Genomic DNA, 26,343 nt, shown 5'->3' with positions numbered 1-26,343 from the left:
CCAGGTCCCGGGGCAAAGAGGGAAAAGGTGGACCAAGGTAGTGCGGACAGGGAGAGGTTACGCAGAATAGTTGTTGGGGGCATCCGCTAGTCAGACTAGCCCCGCCCCTTTACAGTCACCGAATTTACTATTCAAAACGCAGATTATTGTTTGTTGAGGTCAGTCCCTTACAACAGTGGTCTGCTCACCCATTGGTCTTGAATTCCCCTTCTCCCTCCTGAAATATAAAAGACTGGACAACCGTATTTCATTGCCTCCTCAGGTCGCTTCGAAATCCATTCTGCCGTGCAGGATCTCGTGCCTGGCAGGCAAGCACTTTACCGCTGGAATAGCGCTAGACCTTACCATTGCTACCAAGTCATCCTCTTGGGGATGATGCAACGAACTGATAGTCAGACTTAGTGCAACAACTGACTAGGAGCAAGGGAATCAGGGCATAAGTCAGTTCGGGCACTTGAAGTGTAAAAGTTCTTCCGGTTAAATGTTTATTTTTGCTGTGGGTGGTGTATTTCTTCCTAGTTTTGCCCGCTTTGCTCTACAACAAGCAGGTCAAAATCTCCCGTCTTTCTTCTGGTACTGGTTTGAATCCAATAGTGCGTATTTAATGCACAGTGAAAGACATCCTAACAAAGCACACACCCAAACAAAACCATACACAGTCTTTTCATCAGGGTCCGGACAAATTCTAAGAATGGACACAATGGAACCCTTTACGGGACTGCAAGCTCCGGGACGTAGCTCGTCTGTCGGCTCCGGCAGCCAATAGAAATATTGGGAGGCGCGGAGCAGGCTGGGCTTTGTAGTTGGGCTGCGAGCTCGCGGGATTGGCCACCCGGAGGAGGCGGGACCGGCAGAGTCACGTGGTCCCGCTCCCGCCGCCCCCGTTGCCGCCGCCGCCGCCGCCGTCGCGGTCTTTCTCTGTCTGGGCTGAGGCAGCCATCTTGTTCTTGCCGCGTGCTGGTGTTGGAGGACCCTCCCTGCTTCAGGTGAGACCCCCGGCGGTCCCGCCATTCCACGGCCATAGGCCGCTGCGCACGGTGTTCCCCCCGCCCTCTTCTTCCCACACCCGCCAACCGCTCGGGCTGCCACTTCCGCCGTGGCTCGGCGAGTGGGGGCGGAGGCGGCTGGCTCGGCCTGTCGGTCGCGGGCGGCGCAGCTGGGGGTCGGCACCTGAGGGATGGTCCCCAGCACCACCGCCCCCCGTGGAGGCGGGCGGGCCGGCGCTGTGGCCGCCCGCAGCCGTCCCGGGAGGCGGGTGGATCCCCCTCCCCCGCCCCGTTACGCCTCATTATTCACAGCAACAGTGTCATAAGCTCTGAGCTTTATACAGCTTTTCTGCTGGCATCTCCCTTGATCCTCCCAGTCTACCGATAGGGAACTGAGGTTAGCACCCCCGCCCGCGAGCTCGTGGGACCGCACTCGGCTGCAGCGCTCCTCACCTTGTAATGGCAGTATTTGTTTACAAAGTGTGCCTCCCTTTTTGAGATACTGCCTGGTGATTGCTGGACAGCCACAGTATTACACAGCTAGTGAATGGTGGTTTCAACTTCCGTTCCCACGTTTTTACACTGTTTTAGCTGTCCCCTCGCGAGAGGTAAACAGTAATTACTAGTTATTGAATATCTTCTGAGAGCTGTGCCCTGTGCTTGACAGTCTAACCTTTAACGCTCAAAACAACCTTGTGAAGTATGTGTGATACACTTTTTCTAATGCAAGAGGATCTCAAGTTCAAAGAAGTAAAATAACTTTGCGAAACCTTAAATGGTAGTCTTGGTCTTTCTGATTTCACATCCTGTGCTTATCTTAGAGAAACCTCAGAAAAAGTCCAACTAAACGTTCAAATTATTTTTATCTCTGTAAACTACGATGTAGGGTGAAAGTGCCTATGGCAGCACTTGGAACTTAGGCACTCAATTTGTATTTCCCTCATTTATTACGCTCTTTCTTGATTGAGTCCATGAGGAAAACGCTGAAAGATCCTCAAGGAAGCATTCATTAATCATGTGGCTGCGGAAGTTACTTATTCTTTTTCACCATGGAAAGGAACCTCATTTTCTATTAAATTGGGGAAGATGAACTTTTATTGCTAGCAGGTATTTGTGATGGCCTCACATATAAGATAGAAATGACAAGTACCATAAAGATTGAAGAATAGAGAATTAAACCAGGTGATCTTTGAGGTCCACTGCTAGATTCTGAGCTTGCCCTCTCTTCTTTCAGACTGAGTCCAAGCCTCTTTCCTACTTGAATTCCACACACACCAACTTGCTAATAGACAAAGGACCACACTGCTGCCTCTACTGCCTTGAGCGTCTGTCCTCCCTAAGATGCCTTTTCTGTGGAAAAACTCCTTAGGAAGACGATAGCTCAATTCTATTATCCTAACCACCTGGAACACAATCTGTTCTTTCATCTACACATCGATTTAAAGAGATACTTTCGTTCTTGCTTTTGTTTCAAACAAGTCAGGACTCTTTGTCTTGTCTTCCCAACCTCCATCTCTTCTTCTGGGGATTATTACTTCAAAATGCAGAAGAGTCCCAAAGGGTTCACGCTGTGTTTAGTTCTAGTATTTTCACTTAGCCTCCTTTTTGCAAGAAATTCCTTAAGCTCTTTGTTAGCTGACTACACCTTTATGGACACATTCCTTTGAAAAAAGTGAATATTGATTCTTTTCTGTGGATATTTGAATAAAAAGATCGTGACTTACATCATCAGATTTAAGTCTGTGGCAGAGCTAAGATTGGTGCACACCTGACACTTGTTTAGCACACTAAACAATCTCATAAAAATGTTTTCAGCTGCATGAGCATTGATAGACAATGCTGAACAAGGAGAAAGCAGATTCTAATTGTTACTTGGGAACTGGACTTTAGCCTTAAAGCAGAGATATATACAGGTTAGTGTCTAAGTTCAGTGTCAATACAGGATGGTTAGTAATTATATAATCTTTGATATTCTTTCTTTTATCTCTCAAAGCAGTATCTTTTTTCATCTGAAATGTTCATGCATAAGTTAGAAAATTGGCCAAAAAACCGTTTAATGGCCTGTCTCCTTTTTCCTTCCCTCATATTCCAGGATTGATCTACTGAGCCACAGAACAAGTCAAACAAGATTTTTTTTATAGACTTTTAAATTGGCTTCTTCTTTGTTGACTTTGGTGGTCGTGCTGCTGAGAATAGAACCAGGGGCACTCTTACCACCGAGCAACATCCCCAGCCTTTTTTTAACTTTTTATTTTGAGACAAGGTCTCTCTTAAGTTGTCCGTGCTGGCCTTGAACTTTCGTAGTCCTCTGCCCCAGCCTCCCAAGTGACTGGAATTATAGACATCTGCCATCATACCTGGTTTAAATTGGCTTTTGTTTGTATAATGTAAAATGTTAAGATTCATTATAAACTTAGGAATGTTTTCTTTAGTGGAACTACCATTAACGAGGCTAGTATTTATGGTTTTATAATGTTCTTAGAATCTTCAAGAGCTGTAAAAAGCTTATTTTTAAGCATCCCCCCGATTCAGTAATTAATGCAGTTGAGATATACTTTTGTTGGATTGTGCAGTGGTGCATTTTGCCCTTTATGCTTTGGTAAGTGTGACATACTTTGTCACTGCAAGGTATTGGGTGAATGCTGGAGTGCTGCAGAGGCACTGTCTGGAAATCTGTTTCCCCATTATTAGCATCTCAGCTGACCTTGAATAGAGGATGTGACTATTCTCGCGTCTTGACAGCTTATTGTTGAATTCCTTTTTCCACCCTATTTCTTTTTGTCATTTGTGTGGTTTATGAGAAATGCAGAATATGATTTGGGAGGAGATGATCTACTTGAAGGTTTTGCTAATAACATTTGGTAACAGTTCTCTGCTGTAAAAATTTTTGAGAAAAAAACTGGCTTGCCTACAGAGATTTCATAATTGGTTAGATTTTACTGAATGCCAAAGAATTGAATCATGTTTTTAGGAGAAATATTTAATAAGTGATTTAGAATCCCATTGTATTTTCTGTTTGTATATTTGATTACCTGGGGGTGTTACTTCAATTTTGATTTTTTTAAATATCTGATTTATGAAGCCGAATAAGTTATTAATATTTATTAAGAATGTAGATAGTTAATATGATCATGATGTTAATGCATACTGAAAGCTCAGTGGACCAGAAGGTACTGTTTGCATAAACAGTTTTTTAATTTTGGTAACACAGTGACTTTAACAAATGTATTTTTCCCCCCCTAGATTTACCAACAGCATGAATCAAGAAAAGTTAGCCAAACTTCAGGCTCAGGTCCGGATAGGGGGCAAGGTGAGTGTGGCATAAGAAAAACTGATAGGAGAATGTATGATTACCAGATAGTATTATTATTTTGGATTTGTGGTCATTGAAAATCTAAAATCCTTTCATAAATCAATATAAAAAACCACATTCCAATGTGAAAATAATTTGTCTTGGAAGACTTTTCCTCTCATGGTGTGCAGTGGAAATAGCCACCTTTGTTTGACTCCTAACTGCTAGTTCTATAACATAAACAAAGGGTTGGGGATATAGCTCAGCGGCACAAATGCCTGCCTGGCAAATGCAAGGTCCTGAATTAGATTTCCGCCCCGCCGCCCCAAAAGAAACGCGTAACAAGAACAAGTTACCCAACCTTGTTAAGCTTTCATTTTTTAAACTGCAAAATAGAAACAATCCTAAAGGATGCTTCCAGTAATTAGAGTAACACTTACAAGACACCTAACATGGTGTAGGTGCTCAGTAAATAAATGACAGCTATTATGTTAGACTCACCTGCAGGGTATGCCAGTTGTTAGGGTTTCCTCACCTTTACTGAACGAACCACAGGTATAGTTAAGTTCACAAGAGGTTTAACTGGAGATGCTTTAGGTGGTTAGTATTTTATAAGATTTGCCTTCCAAATTTGTACATATTCTATGTTGGTGAATTTGAACATGGATTTTCTTATTCTGTGTACTTTAAGGCCTAAGGAAGTGCTTGTCTGGCCACCAAAAATCTTTTATTTCTCTCCAGGTATGGCCCCACACTCAGGAGAAGGAGAATATTCTGCCCTTATCTTTGTCCAATATGGTGTTTGTAAAAGTGAAAGGGAACTGGGTGTGGTGGTGCATGCGTGTAATCCCAGCACTTGGGAAGTAGGGGTACTACTTTTGGTTTTAGGCCAGCCAGGGCTATATACTGTGAGGCCTTGTCTCAAGAAACCTGGAAAAAAAGTTTTTTAAAAGTGAGAGGACAGATTATTTATCTCTGACCTGGGGAAAAAGTAGCAGATAGAGGACAACAGGCCACACTACATCATTTACATTGGTGTTAAGCACAGCTCCTGGGAATGGAGATGGGAGAGGGGAAAGGGAAGAAGAGGCAAGTACTTTCACATTTCATAGTGATAGAGTAGGTGAGTCTGGAATCACGTTAACACATTCATGTAACCACAGTAGTCGCATTGTAACTTCGAGTGTGATGTAATAACACCAATACAAAAACTAGAGATATTCAAGAACACTACACCTAGAAAGGCTTCACGCAGTGCATCACTACCATATATTCTAAACCAGTGGTTGGTCATTCGTTCTTTGTCTCCTGTTTATTGAGCACTTACCATGTACCCAGTCCATAGTAGATAAACAAGATCTGCTTTTGACACAATTAAGTTTGGAAGAGAGAGATGCTCATAACTGTAATGAAGAATAGTATTGTAATGAAGTACAGAGTGCTTTTGTCTAGGGGAAGCCAGCTGAGATTTAAAGGATAAAGAGTTTTATCTTTAAACAGATGAAAGACTTCATGGGAGATAAGATAAAAGAGGGATTCACACACATGCAAAGCACATAGGGTACTGAGATAAACTTGATGCTTAGTGGAATGGCTTACTTTAGTTTGGTAGAGCTAGAGTGTAGAGTACATAATGTACAGAGAGTAGTAGTAAATCAAAAGACCAGATAGTTTGGGGGTTCCATCATAGTTTTATATGCCATACTAAGGAGCTTGGGATTCTATCCTGTAGGCAGTGAGCAATAATTAAAGAATTTTAAGAAGGAAATGATAGCCATTTTAGAATGGTAACTGCCAGAAGTGTAGAAAATGAAATAGAAGTTTACCATAGAGACTATTAATTGGCTGTTACTATACAGTATGGAACACAAATCTAGGGATTGGAATTGACACGGCTTAATGACTGGTGGGGTATGGGTGATGAAGGGCAGAGAGTATTTTGGGATAACCCCCAGACTTCTGGTTTTTTAGAAACTGGGTTTATATGTGTATCAGATACACAATTTAAGAAATAAAAGATAGGTGGACTGATAACCCTTTAGACATACTGCATTTGAAGTACCCGAGGATCATCTGAGTTGAGGTATATAGCAAGGAATTGAGCTATCCACGTCAGGAATGCTTCATAAATACGTGACCATTTATGTAAATAATGATCCTTCCCACAACTGCTTGTCTTCACAACCTCTGCTGCCAGAGCTCTTGCATTGGACTTACTGAGACTAAAGCCCAACCCTCTTTTTTTTCCCCAAAGAGGACTACTGCTGTAACTACCCAGAGACTGAAATTCCCATTCTTTTCCTCTCATTCCTGGTTTCAGGAAGTTTTTTTGGGGGGGCGGTTTTGAGACAGGAGCTTACTATGTAGTTCAAGGTGGCCTTGAACTCACAGCAGTCCTCCTGCCTTGGCCTCCTGTATGCTGGGCTACCACATGTGCCCACCTAGTTTCAGGAATTTTAATCCTCAAAACTTAATGTTATTTTTGGTCCTGTTTGAGTTCTGCTTTAGGTTATATTTTTTAAAAAATTCACCCACCAATTTAATCTATTATTTTAAATAGTTTTCCAATGGAAAAATGTATGTAGGGTTTAAAGTATCGACATAGAAGTGACTGTTTTGTATTTCAGTAAATAGTGTAGTTTTCCGTCTGTTGCCCAGGTCAGAATCCTAAGCATCATTCTAGATTCTTCTTTCCCTCATACATCTGATCCATCAGAAATCATGTTATCTTTTGTGACACACTGACCCCTTAGCATCTTCTCTGCCACAGCCCTCACCTCTCACCAGGATTGCTGCAGGAGCCTCCTGATTGTTCTCATAGTTCCACACAGCAGCTTAGTTAGGAGCAAATAGGTCAAGTCATCTCCATACTTAAAACTGTTGAAAGGGTTTCTATTACATTTAGAATAAAATCTAACTCCTGTCCATGAAATATTAGGCTAGGTGGTCTGGCCCTTACCTATCTTTCTGATTTCACTTTTCCTCTTCCTTTCCCATTATTCATTCTGCTCTAACCATACTGGCCTGCCTTTTCTTTCTAAAAACCGACAAGTTCAATCTTGTTTCATTTTGCTTAGATCACTTTTCCAGTAGTTGTGGGTCTCAACATGTATGTTACCTCTTCAGGGGAGCCTTCCCTGGTCATTCTATGAAAGTAGTACTTTGTACTTACCCACTCTTAATTACTGTATTCCTATTTTCATTTTGTTTTGGTTTCATAATAGCCTTTATCCTGTTTGAAATAACCTAATCTGTTTATGCATGTATTGACATTGCTGTTATTGTAAGAACTTGATCTTTTTCATTCCTAGAGTCTTAGAACATGCACATGGTAGACATTAATTATTACTATCTTTAGACTTTATAGTACTGGTTGGTAAGGGCTGCATTTTGTATAATGTTTAAAAATTATTATATAAGTATGCCAAGTTGCCTTCAAGTCATAAAGTATGTTTTATTAGCAAACTGTTTTGAAACATAATGTGTTGAAATAATGAAGGCTAGGTATTGGATAAGAATAAGAACTGGTTATTCACCCTCTAGTTATTTTCCTGAAACACTTAAAGATGTCATATTACAGTGATACATACACACCCATGTTTACAGTGGCACAATTTGTAATAGCTAAGTCTTAGAAACAGCCCAAATGCCTATCAACAAATGAACAGATAAAGAAAATACGGTATTTATACACAATAGAGTACTATTCTGCCATAAATAAGGATACACTTGAGTCATTTATAGGAAAATGGATACATCTTGAAACCAAAATGTTCAATGAAATAAATCAGACACACAAGCTTAAATATATATAGCATGGTGTCTGTTATATGAGAATCCAAAATATAAATACAGAGCAAAAGGGAGATCTTTTGCAAAAGGAAAAGGGACCAAGTGATGGGGGAAAGGAGTAGGAGAATTAAGATGTGTTATGTACATGTACTAACCCCATGCAGGGAGTATAATCATTATGTGGTGCAAACATGTACTAATAAAAAATGGGGGGGGGGGGAGTAAGAACTATCTAGAACTGAACTTCAAAAATTTGGATTAGACTGACACCTACAACTTTTGACTAGTCTTAGTAATCATAACTATTCAGTTTTTTATGTCTTAGTTTGTTGTGATAGGAAGATGTGATTGCTGTTGCTAGTTGCTAGGCATGCTAACGTTTCTGATTATTTTTCAGGGTACAGCTCGCAGAAAGAAGAAGGTGGTACACAGAACAGCAACAGCTGATGACAAAAAGCTTCAGAGTTCTCTGAAAAAACTGGCAGTGAATAATATAGCTGGTATTGAAGAGGTATGACCACTTTAAAAACTTAAATTATATGGACAAATAAGACATGTGCAGATAATTGGTGGGGTAAATTGTCAATTCCGAATGTAAAATACTAGCTTAGAAGAATCTTCATTATTGTCATTCAGATGTCTTTGAGGGACTTACAGCTGTTGAATTTGCTTTTTGGTTGAAATCAAGCGATTTTAGTGGACAGTTAAGGATTTTCATCCTACTTTTCAGACTCAAGGTCTTTGCATATATGACAAGTTTATGGAACTGCTTTTAAATTTTAATATAAAATAAGTTTTTTTAATAATATGAAAATTAATACTAAGATTTCTTCAAATATAGTAGAATGTATTTTACCTTAGAGGCACCTTTGTACTGTACAAAACCTCTTTATTACCTCAGCCAAAGCCTCAAGCAATAGCTTTACTAGATTATATTTTATTAGGATTCTCTCAAAAATTAAATTTTAAAATCAGTTTATTGCTTTTTTTTTTTTTTTGAGATAGGGTCTTGCTATAAAGTTCAGGCTAGCTTTGAACTCACTATTATGGGCCACACTGGCCTCGAATTTATAGCAGTCCTCCTGCCTCAGCCTTCCAAGTGCAGGGATTACAGGTGTGCACCAGTTTATTACGTTTTAATGATACTGTTTATCTCAGATGAGGCCAAAGACGAATATTACTCTAAAAGATAGTCAAGAAAAAGTATAACATCAACTACTTACCATCCGTTTTGATCTACCTCTACCTAGTGATTTTATTTCTTACAGAAACTGGTGTGTACATTTTCACTGTCATATGTTAGATTTAATTATGTCATTACTATGTGGGTACCACAGCACAACTTTTAATAGTTTATTAGTGTGTATGTCATATGTAACATGAAACAAATAATGAGGTGAAGACTCACTGATAAAGAGATAATAGTATCAAAGAAAAGCAAGTCAAGTGGCAAAATGCTCCATTATACATATATGAATAAATAAAATTAGTAGCATTTAAATTTGATTTGTAAGGTTTTTTTGTTTTTTGTTTTTTTGAGACAGGGTCTCACTACGTAGCCCAGGCTGGCCTCAAGCTCATGGCAGTCCTCCTACCTCAGCCCGCTGAGTGCTGGGGTTACAGGCACGTACCCCTACACCTGGGCTTGATTTGTACTTTTAAAACCAGTGTACTAATAAAACAGTACAAAGTACAAGCCGTATGCATCTTGTTTCTTTTTAACCTGATGTGACTACATTCTCGTAAAGATTAGAATTTGTACTCTTGAAATTAAGAAGCATTTTTATATACCTTAATTTTTTTCTGAGCTATTGGAAGCTTTTATGTATTTTCGTTGACCTAAAATTTCAGAGACATCATTCTCAGTCTGGAATTTATTTTAGAAAAAAAAAAAAAAAAAAAAAGACAAATCTAGGTTCCTTTAAACTCCTTAAAAATTCAGAACTTGGGCTGGGAGTGTAACTCAGTGTTAGAGGGCTTGCCTAGCATGTGTGAGGCTCAGGGTTCAATTCCCAGTGCAACCAAAGGCAGATAGATAGATGGATGGATGGATAGAGAGAAGGAGAGAGAGAGAGAGAGAGAGAGAGAACAAACTAAAACTTGGTAAAAAGAAGTAAATTGCAACAGTAGGAACACTGATAATCTTATGCCTAACCATTGTAAATTTGTATTTTTGCCCATGTTCCTACTTTTTTAATGCCTCTGCCCCTTCAACCTTAGCAGTACTGACTTTTTTTTTTTTTGTCTTTTTGAAACAGGGTCTTGCTATGCAGTTCAGGCTGGCCTTGAGCTCACTTTGTAGCTCAGGCTGGTCTCCAACTCTCAGTGATCCTCCTGCCTCAGCCTCCTAAGTGCTGGGATTCCAGGCATGGGCCACCACATCCGACTCTTCTTTTTTTATTGAAAAAATTTTTTTTGAAATTTTTTTTTTTTTTTTTTGTACTGAGAATCAAACTCAGGACTCTGCACTGGCCAGGCAGGCACTTGTGCCCACTGAGCTATATCCCCAGCTCCGACATTTTGAAGCAGATAATTCTTTGTTGTAGCAGCTCTCCTGTGTCCTGTAGGATGTTCAGCAGCATCCTTGCCCTCTGCCCACTAGATTGAATCCCAAATATCTCTAAGTACCATCTTTCAAATGGTCCATTGGAGACAAAAGTCACCCTTGGTTGAAAAATACTTCTCTGGAGAGAGGAAAAATATATGTACTTCTTCCTTGGAGTGTAGATTTAACTATGTAGTATTTCCAAGGACATCTTTCCCTGAATGTTTGGTTTGGTCATATTTGGAAGGCTGTGTGATTGCTATAATGGAAGAGAAGCACTAATTTTATAAATGTTTTATAATGAAAAAAAGTAGTAATCTTTTTCTTCCCTTTGGTGATGAGGATTGAATCCAGGACCGTGTATGTGCTAGGCAAGTACCCAACACTGAGCTAAATCCCCAGTCCCAGGATATAAAAGGGATGCGTACACTTTTGCTGCTTCCCAGATCCCCTTGACCCCACCCCTTGTGCATTGTCTTCTAGCCCTTACTGATTAGATGGATGGGGAAATACACATTGAGTAATTAACAATACAGGGTAGCAACTGTAAAGTTTCTGCATAGTTGAATGTAGGATAGAGAGTTTTGCTTCTTTCTTTCCTTCTAAAATTGATTTATTGAGAAACAAAATGTTTGTGCCTTCTATAATCTTTTGCAGATCTAAAATACTTTTTTAGAGACATCTAGTATACTTTATATAACCTGCCTTGCTCACACACTTTTGAATTAAAAACAGCTTTTTGAGAGGGAAGATACTACATTAAATATATACATGAAAACATAATTTACAGAAATGATAAGGTATGAAAAATACATATAGTATGTGACTTAGAATATACTGTTTATTCATAACAAATTTGTTATTTTGGGATATTTTAAACTTGTTAAAACTGCTGCACTCAGGAAGATACTATCTTTTTGGCTTTCGTTAATTTAAGAACTCATGCCAATAATCCCAGTACTTGGGAGGCTGAAGCAAGAGGATTACAAGTTTAAGACCAGCCTGGACAACTTAGCAAGACTTTGTCTCAAAATAAAAAAATAACGAGGGCTTGGGATGTATAGAGTGCTTCTGAATTCAATACACAGTACCACCACTTTTTTTTTTTTTTTAAGAATCAGATTAAAAACTTAAAAAGAGAAGAAACTTACCACTGTTGGAAAAAAAAAATTTATTAGTGTTTTCTGTGCTTAGACCTTTGAAGCATCAAACGAGTAAAAGGTGTTCAGTTAGGGTGTGGAGAACAGGGAAATAAATCAGTGATGAGGTCCCAAGTGCACCTTTGCCAAATAAAATTTTAAATCTTTATGGGGTATCAGTGTTAGAGATACATATTTTTATTCCTTTCCAAAGTTTAATTTCTGTTCTCTTCAGAACTTCTAAAACTGAAGGATTGTTTGGATTAAGACAAGTAGTTCTAGTCTTACATGTATTCATTAATTTCTTCTTTTCTTTTTTTGGGGGGGAGGGCACTGAGAATCAAACTCGGGACCTTGTACTTGCCAGGCAGGCACTGTGCCACTGAGCTACATCCCCAGCCCTTCATTAATTTATTGATTTGATATAATAAGTTATAATTGTACAAACCCAAAGGTATCAAAAAGTAAGGGACAGGACAGTGTTCAAAGACTGTTCAGAGACAAAAATTAACGGCCTGGAGCTGGGGATGTAGCTCAGTAGTAGAGTGCTTGCCTAGCAATGCAAAAGGCCCTGGTTCAATCCCTGGTACCACCAAAAAAAAAAAAAACTAAGGGCCAGGTTCTAGGAAGGAATTCTTAGGAAATTTACAGAGTATAATCTAGAAGCAAATTTCTGAAAATGTTATGTTCTTTGACACATGAAAACATTTTAATGTGCTTCTTGTTTAGCAATCTAGTTGAATATAGCGACCATGCTGTTAGCTTTCTTCCCCTGATAACATGAGTCTGTCAACATTAGGATCTGTTTCATTTCTCAGGAATTTATCAGATTTATTGGGAAAGAGTCCCTAAAAGCATTCTCTGATTCACATACTTTAATTGTTTAGCTTGCTTTATAGTTTTATTATTATATTTACAGGACAGTTTCTTTTTATTTTAAAGAGAAAAAACAAAAACAAATGAAACAATTTCAAAACAAGATAATAAGTAGCAGTGGATAATACATTGCATGTTGTTGTTTTCAAAGTAGTTGCTCAGAGGATAGTTTCTGTCTTAATCAGGGTATAATTCTACCTCTTGCAAACCTTTAATCTTTGTAGGCATAGCTATCAACCCTTCTTCTGTAGTTCTAGTGCCTTGAGCTTAAGTTGCTCTGTTATACATTTGTTATTACTATCTCATATTGTGGTGTATATATATATATATTTTTTTTTTTTTTGGTTTTTCTCCGGTACCGGGAACCGAACTCACGACCTTGCGCTTGCCAGGCAGGCGCTTTTGCCGCTGAGCTAAATCCCCAGCCCCTTGTGGTATATATTGAATGGTTCCTTATTAAGGTATATAGTGAATGTTCCTTAATAAGGAAATTATTAAGTAATAATTATCATTATTAAGTAATGGTTCAGATTAAGGTTTTTTTTTCTTTTTCCTTTTATTGTTAGTGCTTATTAATTTTACAAAAACATCAGTATTTAATTTTGAGTTGGCAGAGGTAACCTAACCAACTATCATTATGTTTGGTACTAAGAAATACACCTTTCAATAAAATTATTGAAATGCAAAAAAAAATTTTTCAGTGTCTGTAAATTTTCCTTGGTTAGACTATCATGAAGGAGTTTTTTTTCCCTAATTCTTTCTCAGCCTGTTCATTTCTGAAGAGAACAGAAATTAAACTTTGGAAAGGAATAAAAATACATATCACTAACACTGATACCCTATTAGGATTTAAAACTTTACTTGGCAAAAGTGCAGTTGGGACCTCATCACTGATTTATTTCTTAGTCCTGCACACCCACAACTGAGTACCTTTTACTCATTTGATGCTTCAAAGGTCTAAGCACAGAAAACACTTTAATAAAATTATTTTTTTCAAGAGTGGCAAGTTTCTTCTCTTTTCAGAGTGCTGGGTTTCAATTCATATATTTTGATTATATCAATCCCTGTTATTTCTCTGCCTTAGGCTCCTCCCCCTATTCCCTTCCCTCTTGTCTAATAATATTCTCCCTTCTATTTCATGTCATCTCCACACACACATACACATATTAGGGAGAACATGCAATATTTGTTGAATCTGGCATATTTCAGTCAACATTATGATCTCCAATTCCATTTTCCTGCAGATGACAAAATTTTGTTCTTTTCTGCTGAGTAATGCTCCATTGTGCATATGTACTACATTTTCTTTATCCGTTCATCTGTTGATGGGTACCTAGGCTATTTCCATATCTTGGCCATTGTGAATTGTGCTGCAGTTAACATAGGTATGCAGGTGTCCATAGTATTCTGACTTTTATTCCTTAGGATGTATTCTAAGGAGTAGTATAGCTGGATCAAATGGTAGCTCTATTTTTACTTTTTTGAGGAACCTTCATACTGATTTCCATAGTGGCTATACTCTTTACATTTCAGCAAGTGTAAAAGGGTTTTTTCTTCCCACATCCTTACCAGCATGTATTGCCTTTTATATTCTTCATGATGGCCATTCTGACTGGGGTGAGATGGAATCTGAGTGTAGTTTTGATTTGCATTTCCCTAATAGCAAAAGGTGCTGAACATTTTTCTTGTACTTATTGGTCATTTTACTACTTCTTTTGAGAAGTGTCTGTTCATTTGCCAGTTTGTTGATTGGGCTATTTGATTTTTTGGTGTTTTTGAGTTCTTTATGTGTTCTAGATATTAATTCTCTATCAGAAGAGTAGCTGCTAATGATTTCCTCCCATTCTAAAGGCTCCTTCTTCACTCTTCAGTTTCCCCTTACTGTGTAAAAAATTTTTTTTTGGTTTTCTGAGATAGAGTCTCACTATGTAGTTGAGGCTGGCTTTGAACTCACTATGGAGCCCATGCTGCCCTTGACCTCATGGTGATCCTTCTGCCTCAGCCTCCAGAGTTCTGGGATTACATGTGTGTACTACCATGCCCCTATGCCAGGCTGTGCAGAAACTTTTTAATTTGATGGAATCCCATTTGTTGATTCTTGCTATTATTTCCTATGCTAGAGTGGGTTTGTGACTTCAAATGTTGCCCCTAGTTTTAGCAATTTCAGAGTTTCCAGTCTTATGCTTAGGTCTTTAATCCATTTTGAATTTTATACAAGGTGATAGATAGAATCTAGTTTTTATATTCTCTATTATGTTCTATTAGTCTGTGTCTGTTTTTGTGCCAATACCATGCTATTTTTGCTACTGTAGCTTTGTACTATAATTTGAAGTTAGTTATAATGATTCTTCCAGCCTTGCACTTTTTGCTTAAGATTGCTCTGGCTATTCTGGGTCTTCTACATTTCCATGTGAATTTTATAGTTACTGTGTTTTTTAGTTCTATGAAGAATGTCATTGGTATTTGGACAGGGATTTCATTGAATCTACTAATTGCTTTTGGTAATATGGCACTGTAACAGTATTGATTCTGCCCATACATGAATGTGGGAAGTCTTTTCATCTTCCACTGTCATCTTCAGTTTCTTTTTTCAGTGTCATGAAATTTTCACTTTAGAATTTCACTGAAAATTTTCCTTGGTTAGACTGTCATGAATGGAGATTTTTTTTTCCCTAATTCTTTCTCATCCTGTTCATTTTGGGTATGTAGAAAAGCTATCAGTTTTTTAAATGCTGATTTTAAATCCTGATACTTTGCCAAATTCATTTATTAGCCATTAAAGTCTTTTGGTAGAGTTTTAAGGGTCTTTGAAGTATAGGATCATGTTATCTGTGAACAATGATAATTTGACTTCTTCCTTCCTATTTCTGTCCCTTTTTTTCTTTTCTCTTGGCTAATTGCTGTAGCTAAAATTTCAGATACTAAATGGAAGTGGTGAAAGCAGACATCCTTGCCCCATTCCTAATTTAGAAGAAGTGCTTTCAGTTTTTCCCCATCCAGATTGGTATTGGCTGTGGGTTTGTCATATGTGACCTTCACTATTTGAGAGATAGTTTCTTCAGGGCTTTTATCATGTCTAAGGCTTTTTCTGCATCAGTTATGATGATCGTGTGATTTTTTTATCCTTGATTTTATGTGATTATTGATTTGCACACGTTGAACCATCCTTGCCTCCCTGCAACGAAACCACATTGATCATGGTATATGATCTTTTTAAAGTGTTGCTGAATTTGGTTTGTGAGTATTTTAATCAGGATTTTTGCATCTATAGTCTCAGATTTGAAGAGTCTTGACAGCAGGGATAGAGTTTATTCCTTGTTTATTTCATTCATTATCATCTAATAAACTGATTTCCCTTGATGAGTCTGTGTAGGGCATATTAGGTATAAGAAATGTTGATTACTCAAGATGGAATTGCTGTGCAAGCAGTTAGCTATAACGAGCTGAGGGTTCAGGAGCAAACTTAAGGCTGGCAATGTAACTTGTATAATTGTACACATAAGTTTTAATATTTAATACTTTCTTTTTCCTGGTTCTTATTTTTCCTGAACCAGTGTGCAGAGGAAAACCAAATGTTACTGGTTGACGATTCTCACACTTACTTCTCACTCCAGCTAGAGCTTCTGCTGATAGATGGACAGTTCCTCATATAGGAGAGTAGAAAGAAAGTATTATGCCCATCCCATCCCATTCACCTTATTCTATACCATCTTTACTTTTTTTACATAATCATGCAGAAATATATATAACACAAAGTTTGCTATTTTCACTTTTTTGGGGAGTAGCATGTGAAATCAAACTTGGATCACACTACCACTAAGCTGCCCACCCCTGCTTGGGGATTGAACCCAGGACCTTCACACAAAGCTACATCCCTAGGCCTTTCGTTTTTTATTTTGAGAACAGAGTCTCAACTGAATTGCTAAAGTGCTAAGGTGAACTCAAACTTGGTGATCTCCTACCTTAGCCTCCCAGACTGTGGGGATTATAGGCATGTACCAGTATACCCTGCTTCCTCGTTTGCTTGCTTACTTGCTTCTTTCCTTTATTTATTTGAGACAGGGTCACACTGAATTTCCCAGGCAGGGCTGGGAACTTTCAGTCCTCCTGCATAAGCCTGCTGAGTAGCTAGAATTACAGGCATGTGCCACAATGTCCAAGTCATTTTAACCATTTTTAAATGTACGATTAAGCAACATTAATTACATTGACAATCACCATCACTACCATCCAGCTCCAGAATTTTTACATCTTGTCCATTTGAAATTCTATACTTACTAATTAAATTTCCTATTCTCTTCTAACCCAGACTGTAGTGGCCCCAATCTACTTTCTACTTTATGAATTCCCTATTTTAAATATTGTATAAAGTTGATCCATACAATGTTTGTCCTTTCATACCTGGTTGACTTCACTTAAAATATTTCCAGTGTCTATATTGTAGCATGTGTCAGAACTTTACTCTTTTTATAACTAGAGAATATTCTGTTGTATAGCTATGTTGCATTTTATCCATTTATCTTTTGGGGGACATCTTTTATTTATTTTTTTTATTTTTTTATTTTTTTTGGTTTTGTTTTTTCTCTGGTACCGGGAACCGAACTCACGACCTTGCACTTGCCAGGCACACACTTTTGCCACTGAGCTAAATCCCCAGCCCCGACATCTTTTATTTTTAAAGTAGCTTTCTTCTCCTCGATATAAAAATATACTTGCTACTGTAGAAAGTTAGGGCTATATGGAAAATATCCAGAAGATAATAACATATAGCTGTAATTGCACCACCTGAGAGAATTACCTTTAGACTTATATTTGTTTGCCATCTTTTTATGTATGTATGTTTAAAACAACTAGATGTACAGTGTGGAATCTTTTTTCATAAATAATATACTATAAAAATTACTTTATCTCATTAAAAAACTCAAATGTCAATCTAGGTGTCCACATATATTTAAAAAATGGATATACCATAATTTAACATTTTTATTATACATTATAATTTTCGATGAAAGAACTGTGTTGAACTTTTCTGTGTATAAGTATTTGTCTTCATCTCTGAATTCTTTCATATAGATTCTTGAAAATGTGTTTACTAGCTGAAAAAGCAGGAATATCTTTAGAATTCTTTATCCACATTGTTAAAATACTTTTTCCAAGACTATGGCAGTTCACACTAACTTCAGTGTACCTCTAGAGTCCCTGTCTCATCAGACTTTTGCCACCAGAGAATAAAATAAAGTGCTTCCAGAATAAGATTACAGTCTGGTGACTGTGGTAAGCTTTAGCTCATATCCACATTAATGGATTGTTATTTATTTATTTGTTTGTTTGTTTTTGGTGTCAGGCATTGAACTCAGGACCCTGCACTTACAGGTAGGCACTGTACCACTGAGCTATATTCCTGGCCCCACACACTAACCTTTAGAAACAATCAAATGTGAAGGACACAGAAGGCCAGGTGTGGTGGTACATGCCTGTAATCCCAGCACTCGGGAGGCTGAGGCAGGAGGATAGTTTTTGAGTTCAAGGCCAGCCTGAACTGCATAGCAAGACCCTGTCTCAAAAAGACAAGAAAAAAAAATATGAAGGACACTGACTTAGAAAAATATGCACAAAGCTTATTTTCTTCGAAATCTGACATCTGTCAGCCTCACAAAACCCCAGACACTTGAGTGCCATTTTGTTTTGTGAGACAGGGCTGGCTTTGAACTTACTATGTAACTCATGTTGACCTTGAACTCACAATGATCCTCCTGCCTTAGCCTTCCAAGTGCTGGGATTACAGACATGTGCCACTATGCCCAACTACATCTCTTATTCTTTAAAAATCCATTCTTCTGCTTAATTAAGATCAGGAAGAGGGGCTGGGGATGTAGCTCAGCAGTAGAGTACTTAGCTAGTAATGCCCAAGGCCCTGGGTTCAATCTTAGCAGTTGGGGCTGTGAATTTCATGATAGATATTTAAGATCAGAACAGAGTGCCAGTAAAATCTGATTTTAAGATACCTCTTAATTCTCAGAACTATAGCTAACTGGCTAAGTGGCAACTTGGCTACAGGAAAAAGAAATGACATAAAAGAATTCAGACTGAGACAGCAGCTATTAATAGTTATTGTCAAGTACAATGCTATAATCCTCTAAACACATTTATTGCTGTTAGAAAGAAAATGACCATCAGATTTGCCAGATAGAAGATACAAAGCTGCTGTGACTAATGCGCGTGCTCTACTCAGGCCAGTAAAGGGAGGGATTGTTAAGGTATTTGTAGCAGCATAATGGGACTACCTAGAATGACTTAAAATGCTCTGAGTTCTGTAGGATAAATTGAACTAATTCAGAAAAGTCAGAGCTACATGAAAAGTCACACCAAAGTTACAACCCAGAGGTTCTAGGCATCTTCATTGAGGCCACTGCTGATGCTGTTTGGGGAGTTGAAATCTGACAGCATCCTGTTAAACTGTGTAGGAGGTATCAATTGAGCAAGTAACAGCGATTGTCATGTACTAGACACTTCAGAGAGTCCTGTGTCTAGTGTGGTTTGGTCTCTGATCTCAAGAAGTCCACCTAGTAGAGCCAAAGGTTTGCAAACACAATTATACCAGAAGACAATTCTGTATATCAGCAGTACCTATGAAGTGCAAGAAGTGCATAAACCACTTTTAAGTTTTCACAAAGTAAGAAACATCTGACCTGAGCCTTGGCTAAATGGAAATTTACAAGTAGAGAAGCAGGAAATGATTCTTCTACACAATGAAAGCAGCACATGCAAATGTACTAGGCTTGAGAAGATAAAATGGCTTTTGTTAACTACAAGATATTTTGGATTGTTAGAGCAAGAAACAAGAGAGCGAAGATGTCCTGTTTTTGGATTGGGATCTCAGAATGACAAATAGCAACCTTTACTTTTGGCTGCCTTTAAATGGGAAGAAACCTTATTTTCACACAAAGGAGATTTTTTTTTTTTTAATTGAAAAGGGAGCCTAAACACTGGCATAGTGGCTAGCTTGATAGCCTTTGCTTACTTGTTCTTTGCTCCTTGTTCCTATTCTATATATAGATTGTATGACCTACTTAAATAGCATAGCATCACTGGAATAAGTAAAGTCTCCCTATGAAATGCACACAGTTTACTTGGTGAGTTTAACAAGGTCCTTATCCCTTCTTTTGCCTAGAAGGGTGGGGGAGGTGTCTAGCTATTCTTGCTCATCCAAACAATTCATGGTTTGGTGGTTTCTTATAAATTGGGCCCAGGAACGTTATATAACCATGTCATTTGCTCATTAGGAAGGAAAAAATGTTAGAAATAAAATATTCTGGCCTTTTAAATTTATAGTACTGTGTTTCATTCCCTGTGTTCTAACATGAACTCTATCCCTTTCTGAACACTTTATTCTTGAAGCTGCATCTTTTAAGCCACCCCATTTAAAACAGTCATGAATTTTTTTTCTTCAGTAGTAGGGATTAAGCTATGGCCCTTACCCTAAGCTACATCCCCAGCCCTTTTTTCTTAGTTTTTTTTTTTTTTTTTTTTTTTAATTTTAAAGAGAAAAACAATGGTGGAGAATTTCAAAATAAGATAGTAGGAAATTAGCAATGGTTAATGTATTGCACATTGTTATCTTTAAAGTAGTTGCTCAGATTACAAGATATAGGTAAGGCAAAATTGATCAAACAACGTAAGCACAACCTGTTCTTTTCAATGAACTAATAGAAATTAGTAGTATAATTATCTTTGCTATCTTATGTGTATACATATATATATATATTTTTTTTTTTTTTTTCTTTTCCCTTCCTTCTTTTCTCCTTTCCCCCATTCCAGTTCTTTCCTTTTGAGCAGTTTCTTTCCCTTTCACAATATCTGTTGTACATTTTGGATCTTGTTTGCTCTCTCAGTTTCTTACACTAGGGAGACAATACGATGTTTACATAGGTGAGTCTGATCTGTTTCACTTATAAGTATTGATCTCTAGTTGCATTCATTTACCTAAGAAAACATTGAGTTTGTCCTTCTTCCCCAGCCCTTTCTATTTATTTTATTTTTGTTTTTTATTTTTTTGAGACAAGATATTGCTGTGTGATTCAAACTGGTCTTGAACTCACTATGTAATTTAAGCGGACTTTGAACTCGTGGCAATCCTGCTGCCCCAGTCTCTGGAGTGCTGCACCACACCTGGCCCTTTTATTGTTTGAGACGGGATCATGCAAAGTTGCTAAATTGTCCAGGCTCGGCCCAATCTAGCTAGCGATCCTCCTGGATTGGACTCCCAGAGTGCTTAGATTACAGCTATGTGCCACCATGGGCAGCATGAATACTTGTTTTGAGGTGAGGGGACAGAATCTCACTATGTAGTTCAGGGTGGCTGTAAACTCACTATGTCGTCTAGGTCTGCCTTGAACTCTCGGTAATCCTGGTAATCCTCATACCTCAGCCTTCTGAGCGCTAGGATTATAGACATGGGCTACCACACCCGACATTCGGTTTTAATTTTTAAAATGGTCTCGCTAAATTGGCCAAACTAGTCTTAACCTCAGTCTTGCTGCCTCAGCCTTCTAAATAATTGAGATAGGGGGCATGCCTTACCACACCTGGCTGCAGTTGAATTTTCATAAGCAAATTACATTTTAAGCACAAGAGTGATATTGTAGGAAGGAAATTTAACAGTAAGTGCATAAATGTAGGTTGCATTCAGTACTTAGTTTGTACTTCACTAAGAGCTCTTGTCAGATTTTAACATAAAGACCTTGAACTGGAAGACTTTAAAGTTGAGTTGAATTTTGGAGCAGTACTGTGTATTTCAATCTTGTGACTTTAATGTGTGCAAATCAGAAGTGTCTGAAATTCTAATATTTGAGATATCTCACACCTGAAAGTATGAAATCCTTTATTAAATCATGTGATTTGGGCTGGATTTGGAAAATATGGTCTTATCCTATTCTTATTTATTGGTTTCCCATACAGAGATTATTTGATTCTGGAATAAATTCAGGGCAACATCTCATATCATATCACTAGTATGCCCTTCTCAGGCATCCGGCATTGTTAGCCACTCTAACGTTTGACCCTTCTGCTGACACTGGAGCCATCTTCAGAATTACATAGTTTATCTTCTCTAAAGTTAATACAAATTAAGCCATGATCATGATTCCGTTTACTTAGAACAGCAATATTGAATACTTAACTGTATATGGTAACACTGGAAAGAGCCTTAGGTGCCGTATTGAGAGAGGGAAAGATAGAGAATTAAAATAGTGATTTTTGGAAGAGCACATTTGGGAAATTACTTGTGGAGTTTAGTTACAGTTTTCCAGGGATTTGTCTTTATTTTCTCTGTGTTCCAGGTCTTGCCTGAAATTAGAAGTCCCTTTCTTCCCCTTCCTTTCTGGTGCTGTCAGTGGTGGTGATCACCTCTGAGGAAGAAAAGCCCGATTCCCACTGACCATGGAGAACACTCAGCATCTCTGCTAGGTTGTGACAAGGGCAGTTTTTGGATGGATCATGAAGTGCTTCTAAAGTAGCCAAGAGTTAACTCTCCTAACCTTTTTAATTTATAAGCATGTTACCACAAAGGTAACTTACCAGTGGAATCATGGTGAAATCACATTATTTATACATTTAACTTGTATAAATTGAGCTGTACCCTCCCCCACCAAAAGAAGCAGAGAGAAAATACATGAATGAGAGAGAAAAATAACAACTTTGTTTTCAGTACTGGAGGTCAAACCTAGAGCCTAGATGTGTTCTAGGCAAGTACTCTCTCTGAGGTATAATCCTAGCCCATTTTATTTTGTTTTGAGATAAGGTCTTGCTAAGTTGCCTACGTTGGCCTCAAATTGGGAATCCTCCTGCCTCAGCCTCTCAAGTAGATGTGATTACAAGCATGCACCACCATGCCCAGCAAAAAATAACAATTTAGTTGTTTGTGGGTACTGGGAATCAAACTCGGGACCTTGCACTTTCCAGGGAGGTGCTGTGTCTCTGAGCTATATCCCCGGCCCAAAAATAACAGTTTAAATAGAACATGTAAAAAATAAAATAAAATTAAATAAATAAATAGAACATGTTCAGCAAGTCCGGGCAGTGGAATAAATGACATCTGAAATAATCTGTTCATATTGGTAAAAGTTATAGAAACAATGTTGGGATGATTTTAAAGGTTTTCCAGTTACATATTCAGATAGGCAGGTGGGTGGGAGAGTTTCTTTGATATTTACAGAGGTTGTTGAAGGTTGTTGAGAAGCTATGCTTAAGAATTGGAAGAACTAGCCAGGCACTGTACCATGTGCCTATAGTCCCAGCTACTTGGATGGCTGAGGCAGGAGGATTGCTTGAGTCCAACATAGCAAGATGCCATCTCTAATTTAAAGAAAAAATTAGAGGAACTGACAAGACCCCTTGTTAAGAGTGACAGAGCAGATTGAAATTTTTGTAAATTTATTAAGTGTTCAAAATAGTGAAATACCTGGTTGGTTAAATTTCTGAGTGTTCTTTGTGGATTTTCAGTGGTTATTTTTACCATATACTGTTTCCTCTATATTTGGTTCCCTAAGTAAGATGCTGCCTCATCAAGTAGCAATTGCACTGATTTCATTTGATAATGTAAATTGAATAAAATAATGGGTAATTCCGTTAAAAAGCTAGTATTGGTTAATAATTCCTTTTTTAAAAAAAATGTGGACTTGAACTTCCTTCTCATAAAAGTCTGAATTTGAAATCTAGATTCTCTAATAAAATGACTATTGCTTGACCATCCTAATTTATGCCATCCCACACCGTTGTATTTTATTGCTAGGGTCTTGTTCTACCTATATCCATTGCTTACCTAATTACTACTTTGAAATTTCATAGTTACTAAATAAAAATTCTTAAGTGGCTACTTGGCTTTTTCTTTTTCTTTTCTTTTTTTTTTTTTTTTTTTTTTTTGGTGAGACAACATCTTACTATGCAGTTCTGACTGGCTTTGAACACACTATGCCCAAGCACACCTTAAACTCATGGCAATCCTCCTGCCTCAGCCTCCTGAATGCTCAGATTATAGGCATGAGCAACCATGCTAGGCCCTCGATGGCTGTTTTGTTGGTTTGGTTGGTTGGGTTTTGTTTCATTGTGAGATTTTTTGTTTTTTGTTTTTTCTGAGACAGGGTCTTGCTGTGTAGTCCAGGCTTGTCCTGAACTCACTATGTAGCCCAGGCTGGCCTTGAACTCATAGTGATCTTTCTGCCTCAGCTTCCCAAGTGCTGAGATTATAGGCATGCACCATCACTTCTGCCCCAGGCAGCATTTTTTAAAAAGTATTGTTTTCATTGGACATAACATGTGAAATGCATTTTTTCTGTAATCATACAGGTGAACATGATTAAAGATGATGGGACAGTAATTCATTTCAACAATCCCAAAGTCCAGGCTTCCCTCTCCGCTAACACCTTTGCAATTACTGGTCATGCAGAAGCCAAACCAATCACAGAAATGCTTCCCGGAATATTAAGTCAGCTTGGTGCCGACAGCTTAACAAGTCTTAGAAAATTAGCTGAACAGTTCCCAAGGCAAGGTAGGTATTTCAGTTTGTTGGTACGTCTTCTCCTGCTCTCCACTTAGTTAAAAGAAACCTAATAATTTAAAAGGTGTCCCATCTTAAACTGAGAGGTTTTACCTCAGTATTATACTGAGGTAAATTTCGAGCTTGTTTCTTCTAATAACTAATATAATATGGGATATAAAATATTCAGATGCAATATTTTTTATCATACTATAGATACGGTAACATTAATTATCAATTTCCAAGATAGTCGTGACTTCAGATGTTATTGCCCCGACAGCAAAGAGCCTTGTATTTCAGTGTACTAAACATACTGCATAGCTAGGTCCTCTGAAAGAAATGGAAAACGCTTTAATATTAATTGTTCTTGGAGAACATAGCTACTGTAACTTATTATAATGTATATTTATTTAAACCCATTTATTTTTATTCAAACCTATTATTCCATTTTGCATATAAATTTTATCTGTGGCACACTGAAATCACCAGCTACATTTAGTGTATATCTAGCTGTTAAAGTTTTATTTTAATATTGATTTTTTTTTTTTTTTTTGGTACTGGGAATCAGACTCAGGATCTTGTGCTTGCCAGGCAGGCGCTTTGTGCCCCTTAGCAGTATCCTCAGCCCATTAATTTTAATGTTGCTTAAGCGAAAAACTATGAATTTAGACTGATTAGGATTTAGGATTTTAGACTGATTGACAGTATTTAGCTTTTTCTAAGCAACTATGTAAGATTTAGAGAGGGAAAAAATAATACTGTAAACATACAAGTGTTCTGTGAAGGTCTTTGTTCTTAATGACTAATGGTAAACTTTTCATAGTGTTGGATAGCAAAGCACCAAAACCAGAAGACATTGATGAAGAAGATGATGATGTTCCAGGTAAGTGACATTGCTTTAGTCTTAAGATTTTTAATATGCTATTTATCTCATTTCACTAATTGAATAGGTGACTTTCAGGATTTTGTTGATTGTGAGCTCTGAATTTAAATTGATCCACAATGATATGGATAGGATGTAATAAAAAAAAAAAGTTTCCTCATTAGAATGTAGAATCAGAAATTTCTACACAAAACTTTGCTACCTACATTTATTATATTGAAATCACTGTCATTATAAATTTGCAGTTATTATTATATAATGTTTCCATGGAAATTATAATTGACATAAGAAAATATCTTTCACTTAGTAGTTGGCATAGACAAAAAAAAAAATTTCCTTCAGACTATTGTTTTAAACAGATAAATGAATCATAATTAGTGCAATGCCATCAGTTTATTTCTACATATTCTATATGCTCTCAGGCTAATTCTGGCTACAGCAATGTTGTCTTAATTGGAATTTAAAATTCAGTGTTCCATTTACTTTGTTTTCTTTTTTTTTTTTTCTTTTTTTACTTTTTGGGGACTCACTTGCTTTTTTCTTTTTTTCCAGATCTCGTAGAAAATTTTGATGAAGCATCAAAGAATGAAGCTAACTGAAATCTTTTCTGGTTTTTGGAAGCTGGCATGGACTAGATTTAACAAATCAGCTATGTGGTTCCAAAGTTTTACCGACACAGAGAACATCATCTGTTACTAGTTCAGTAATATAATATTTTGTATATTAATAATGCTGTTTGTTCAGCATTTTTCGGTCATTTGATTTTGCATTTTGCACTTCCTACCAGGATCTATTCTTTTGGTCAAAATATGAAGTATTGGTGCAGCTTGAGGGTGAAGGGGTTTTGATTCTTGGGGGTTTTTTTGTTTGGGGGGGGTGATTTGGGTGTATGTATGTATATGTATGCGTGTGGGTGTGTATACACAATGGAGAACAATTTGGAAAACAGTTTTATTTATCCTCTTCCTTCCCCCAGTAGAAATAAAACAAATCTTTACATTTGCTACTTTTTTTCCCCACTAATACACAGAATTAATGAAAAATGAGTATCTTTGATTTCAAATCTAAAGAGATTTTTACTGTTGGAGGTTTGGTTTTAATTTATTTGGTTAACTTGTAGTTTTCATACTTTTCTCTGGGTTTAAAATGTCTTAAGAAAACCAGGGACATAGCTTAGCTGCACAGTGCCTGCCTGGCAAGCACAAGGTCCTGAGTTAGATTCCCGAGACAAATAGATAGATGGGTAGATAAAGTGTCTTAAGCCAGGTGTGGCACACACCTGTAATCCCATTACTGG

The 26,343-nt window shown here is 37.6% G+C and overlaps 1 protein-coding gene across 3 annotated transcripts; it reads left to right on the top strand.

Moving 5' to 3' along the window:
• The first annotated feature begins 843 nt into the window (after positions 1 to 843).
• On the top strand, positions 844 to 25,803 carry Btf3l4 (basic transcription factor 3-like 4). 3 transcript variants are annotated; one of them, XM_005398593.2, is made up of 6 exons: positions 844 to 986; positions 4,230 to 4,296; positions 8,468 to 8,581; positions 23,974 to 24,175; positions 24,987 to 25,046; positions 25,599 to 25,803. In XM_005398593.2, the coding sequence occupies exons 2-6, from the start codon at positions 4,243 to 4,245 to the stop codon at positions 25,643 to 25,645; spliced, it is 477 nt and encodes a 158-aa protein (XP_005398650.1). In that variant the 5' UTR covers positions 844 to 986; positions 4,230 to 4,242; the 3' UTR covers positions 25,646 to 25,803. The 3 variants fall into 3 exon arrangements, with proteins under 3 accessions (XP_005398650.1, XP_005398652.1, XP_005398651.1); XM_005398594.2 differs by lacking the exon at positions 844 to 986 and adding an exon at positions 2,827 to 2,899; XM_005398595.2 differs by lacking the exon at positions 4,230 to 4,296 and having other exon boundaries at positions 845 to 986.
• The last annotated feature ends 540 nt before the right edge of the window (positions 25,804 to 26,343 follow it).

This window comes from Chinchilla lanigera, unplaced genomic scaffold (assembly GCF_000276665.1).
Source record: "Chinchilla lanigera isolate Chin_1 unplaced genomic scaffold, ChiLan1.0 scaffold00063, whole genome shotgun sequence".
Lineage (NCBI taxonomy): Eukaryota > Metazoa > Chordata > Mammalia > Rodentia > Chinchillidae > Chinchilla > Chinchilla lanigera.
Note: the sequence above shows the minus strand (reverse complement) of the source record. Positions and strands in the feature narration are given on the sequence as shown.

Coding starts and splice junctions, on each gene's coding strand:
- Btf3l4 (XM_005398593.2), top strand. CDS start 4,243: ATGAATCAAGAAAAGTTAGCCAAACTTCAGGCTCAGGTCCGGATAGGG. Junction 4,297..8,467: donor AGGTCCGGATAGGGGGCAAG/GTGAGTGTGGCA, acceptor ATTATTTTTCAG/GGTACAGCTCGCAGAAAGAA. Junction 8,582..23,973: donor ATATAGCTGGTATTGAAGAG/GTATGACCACTT, acceptor GTAATCATACAG/GTGAACATGATTAAAGATGA.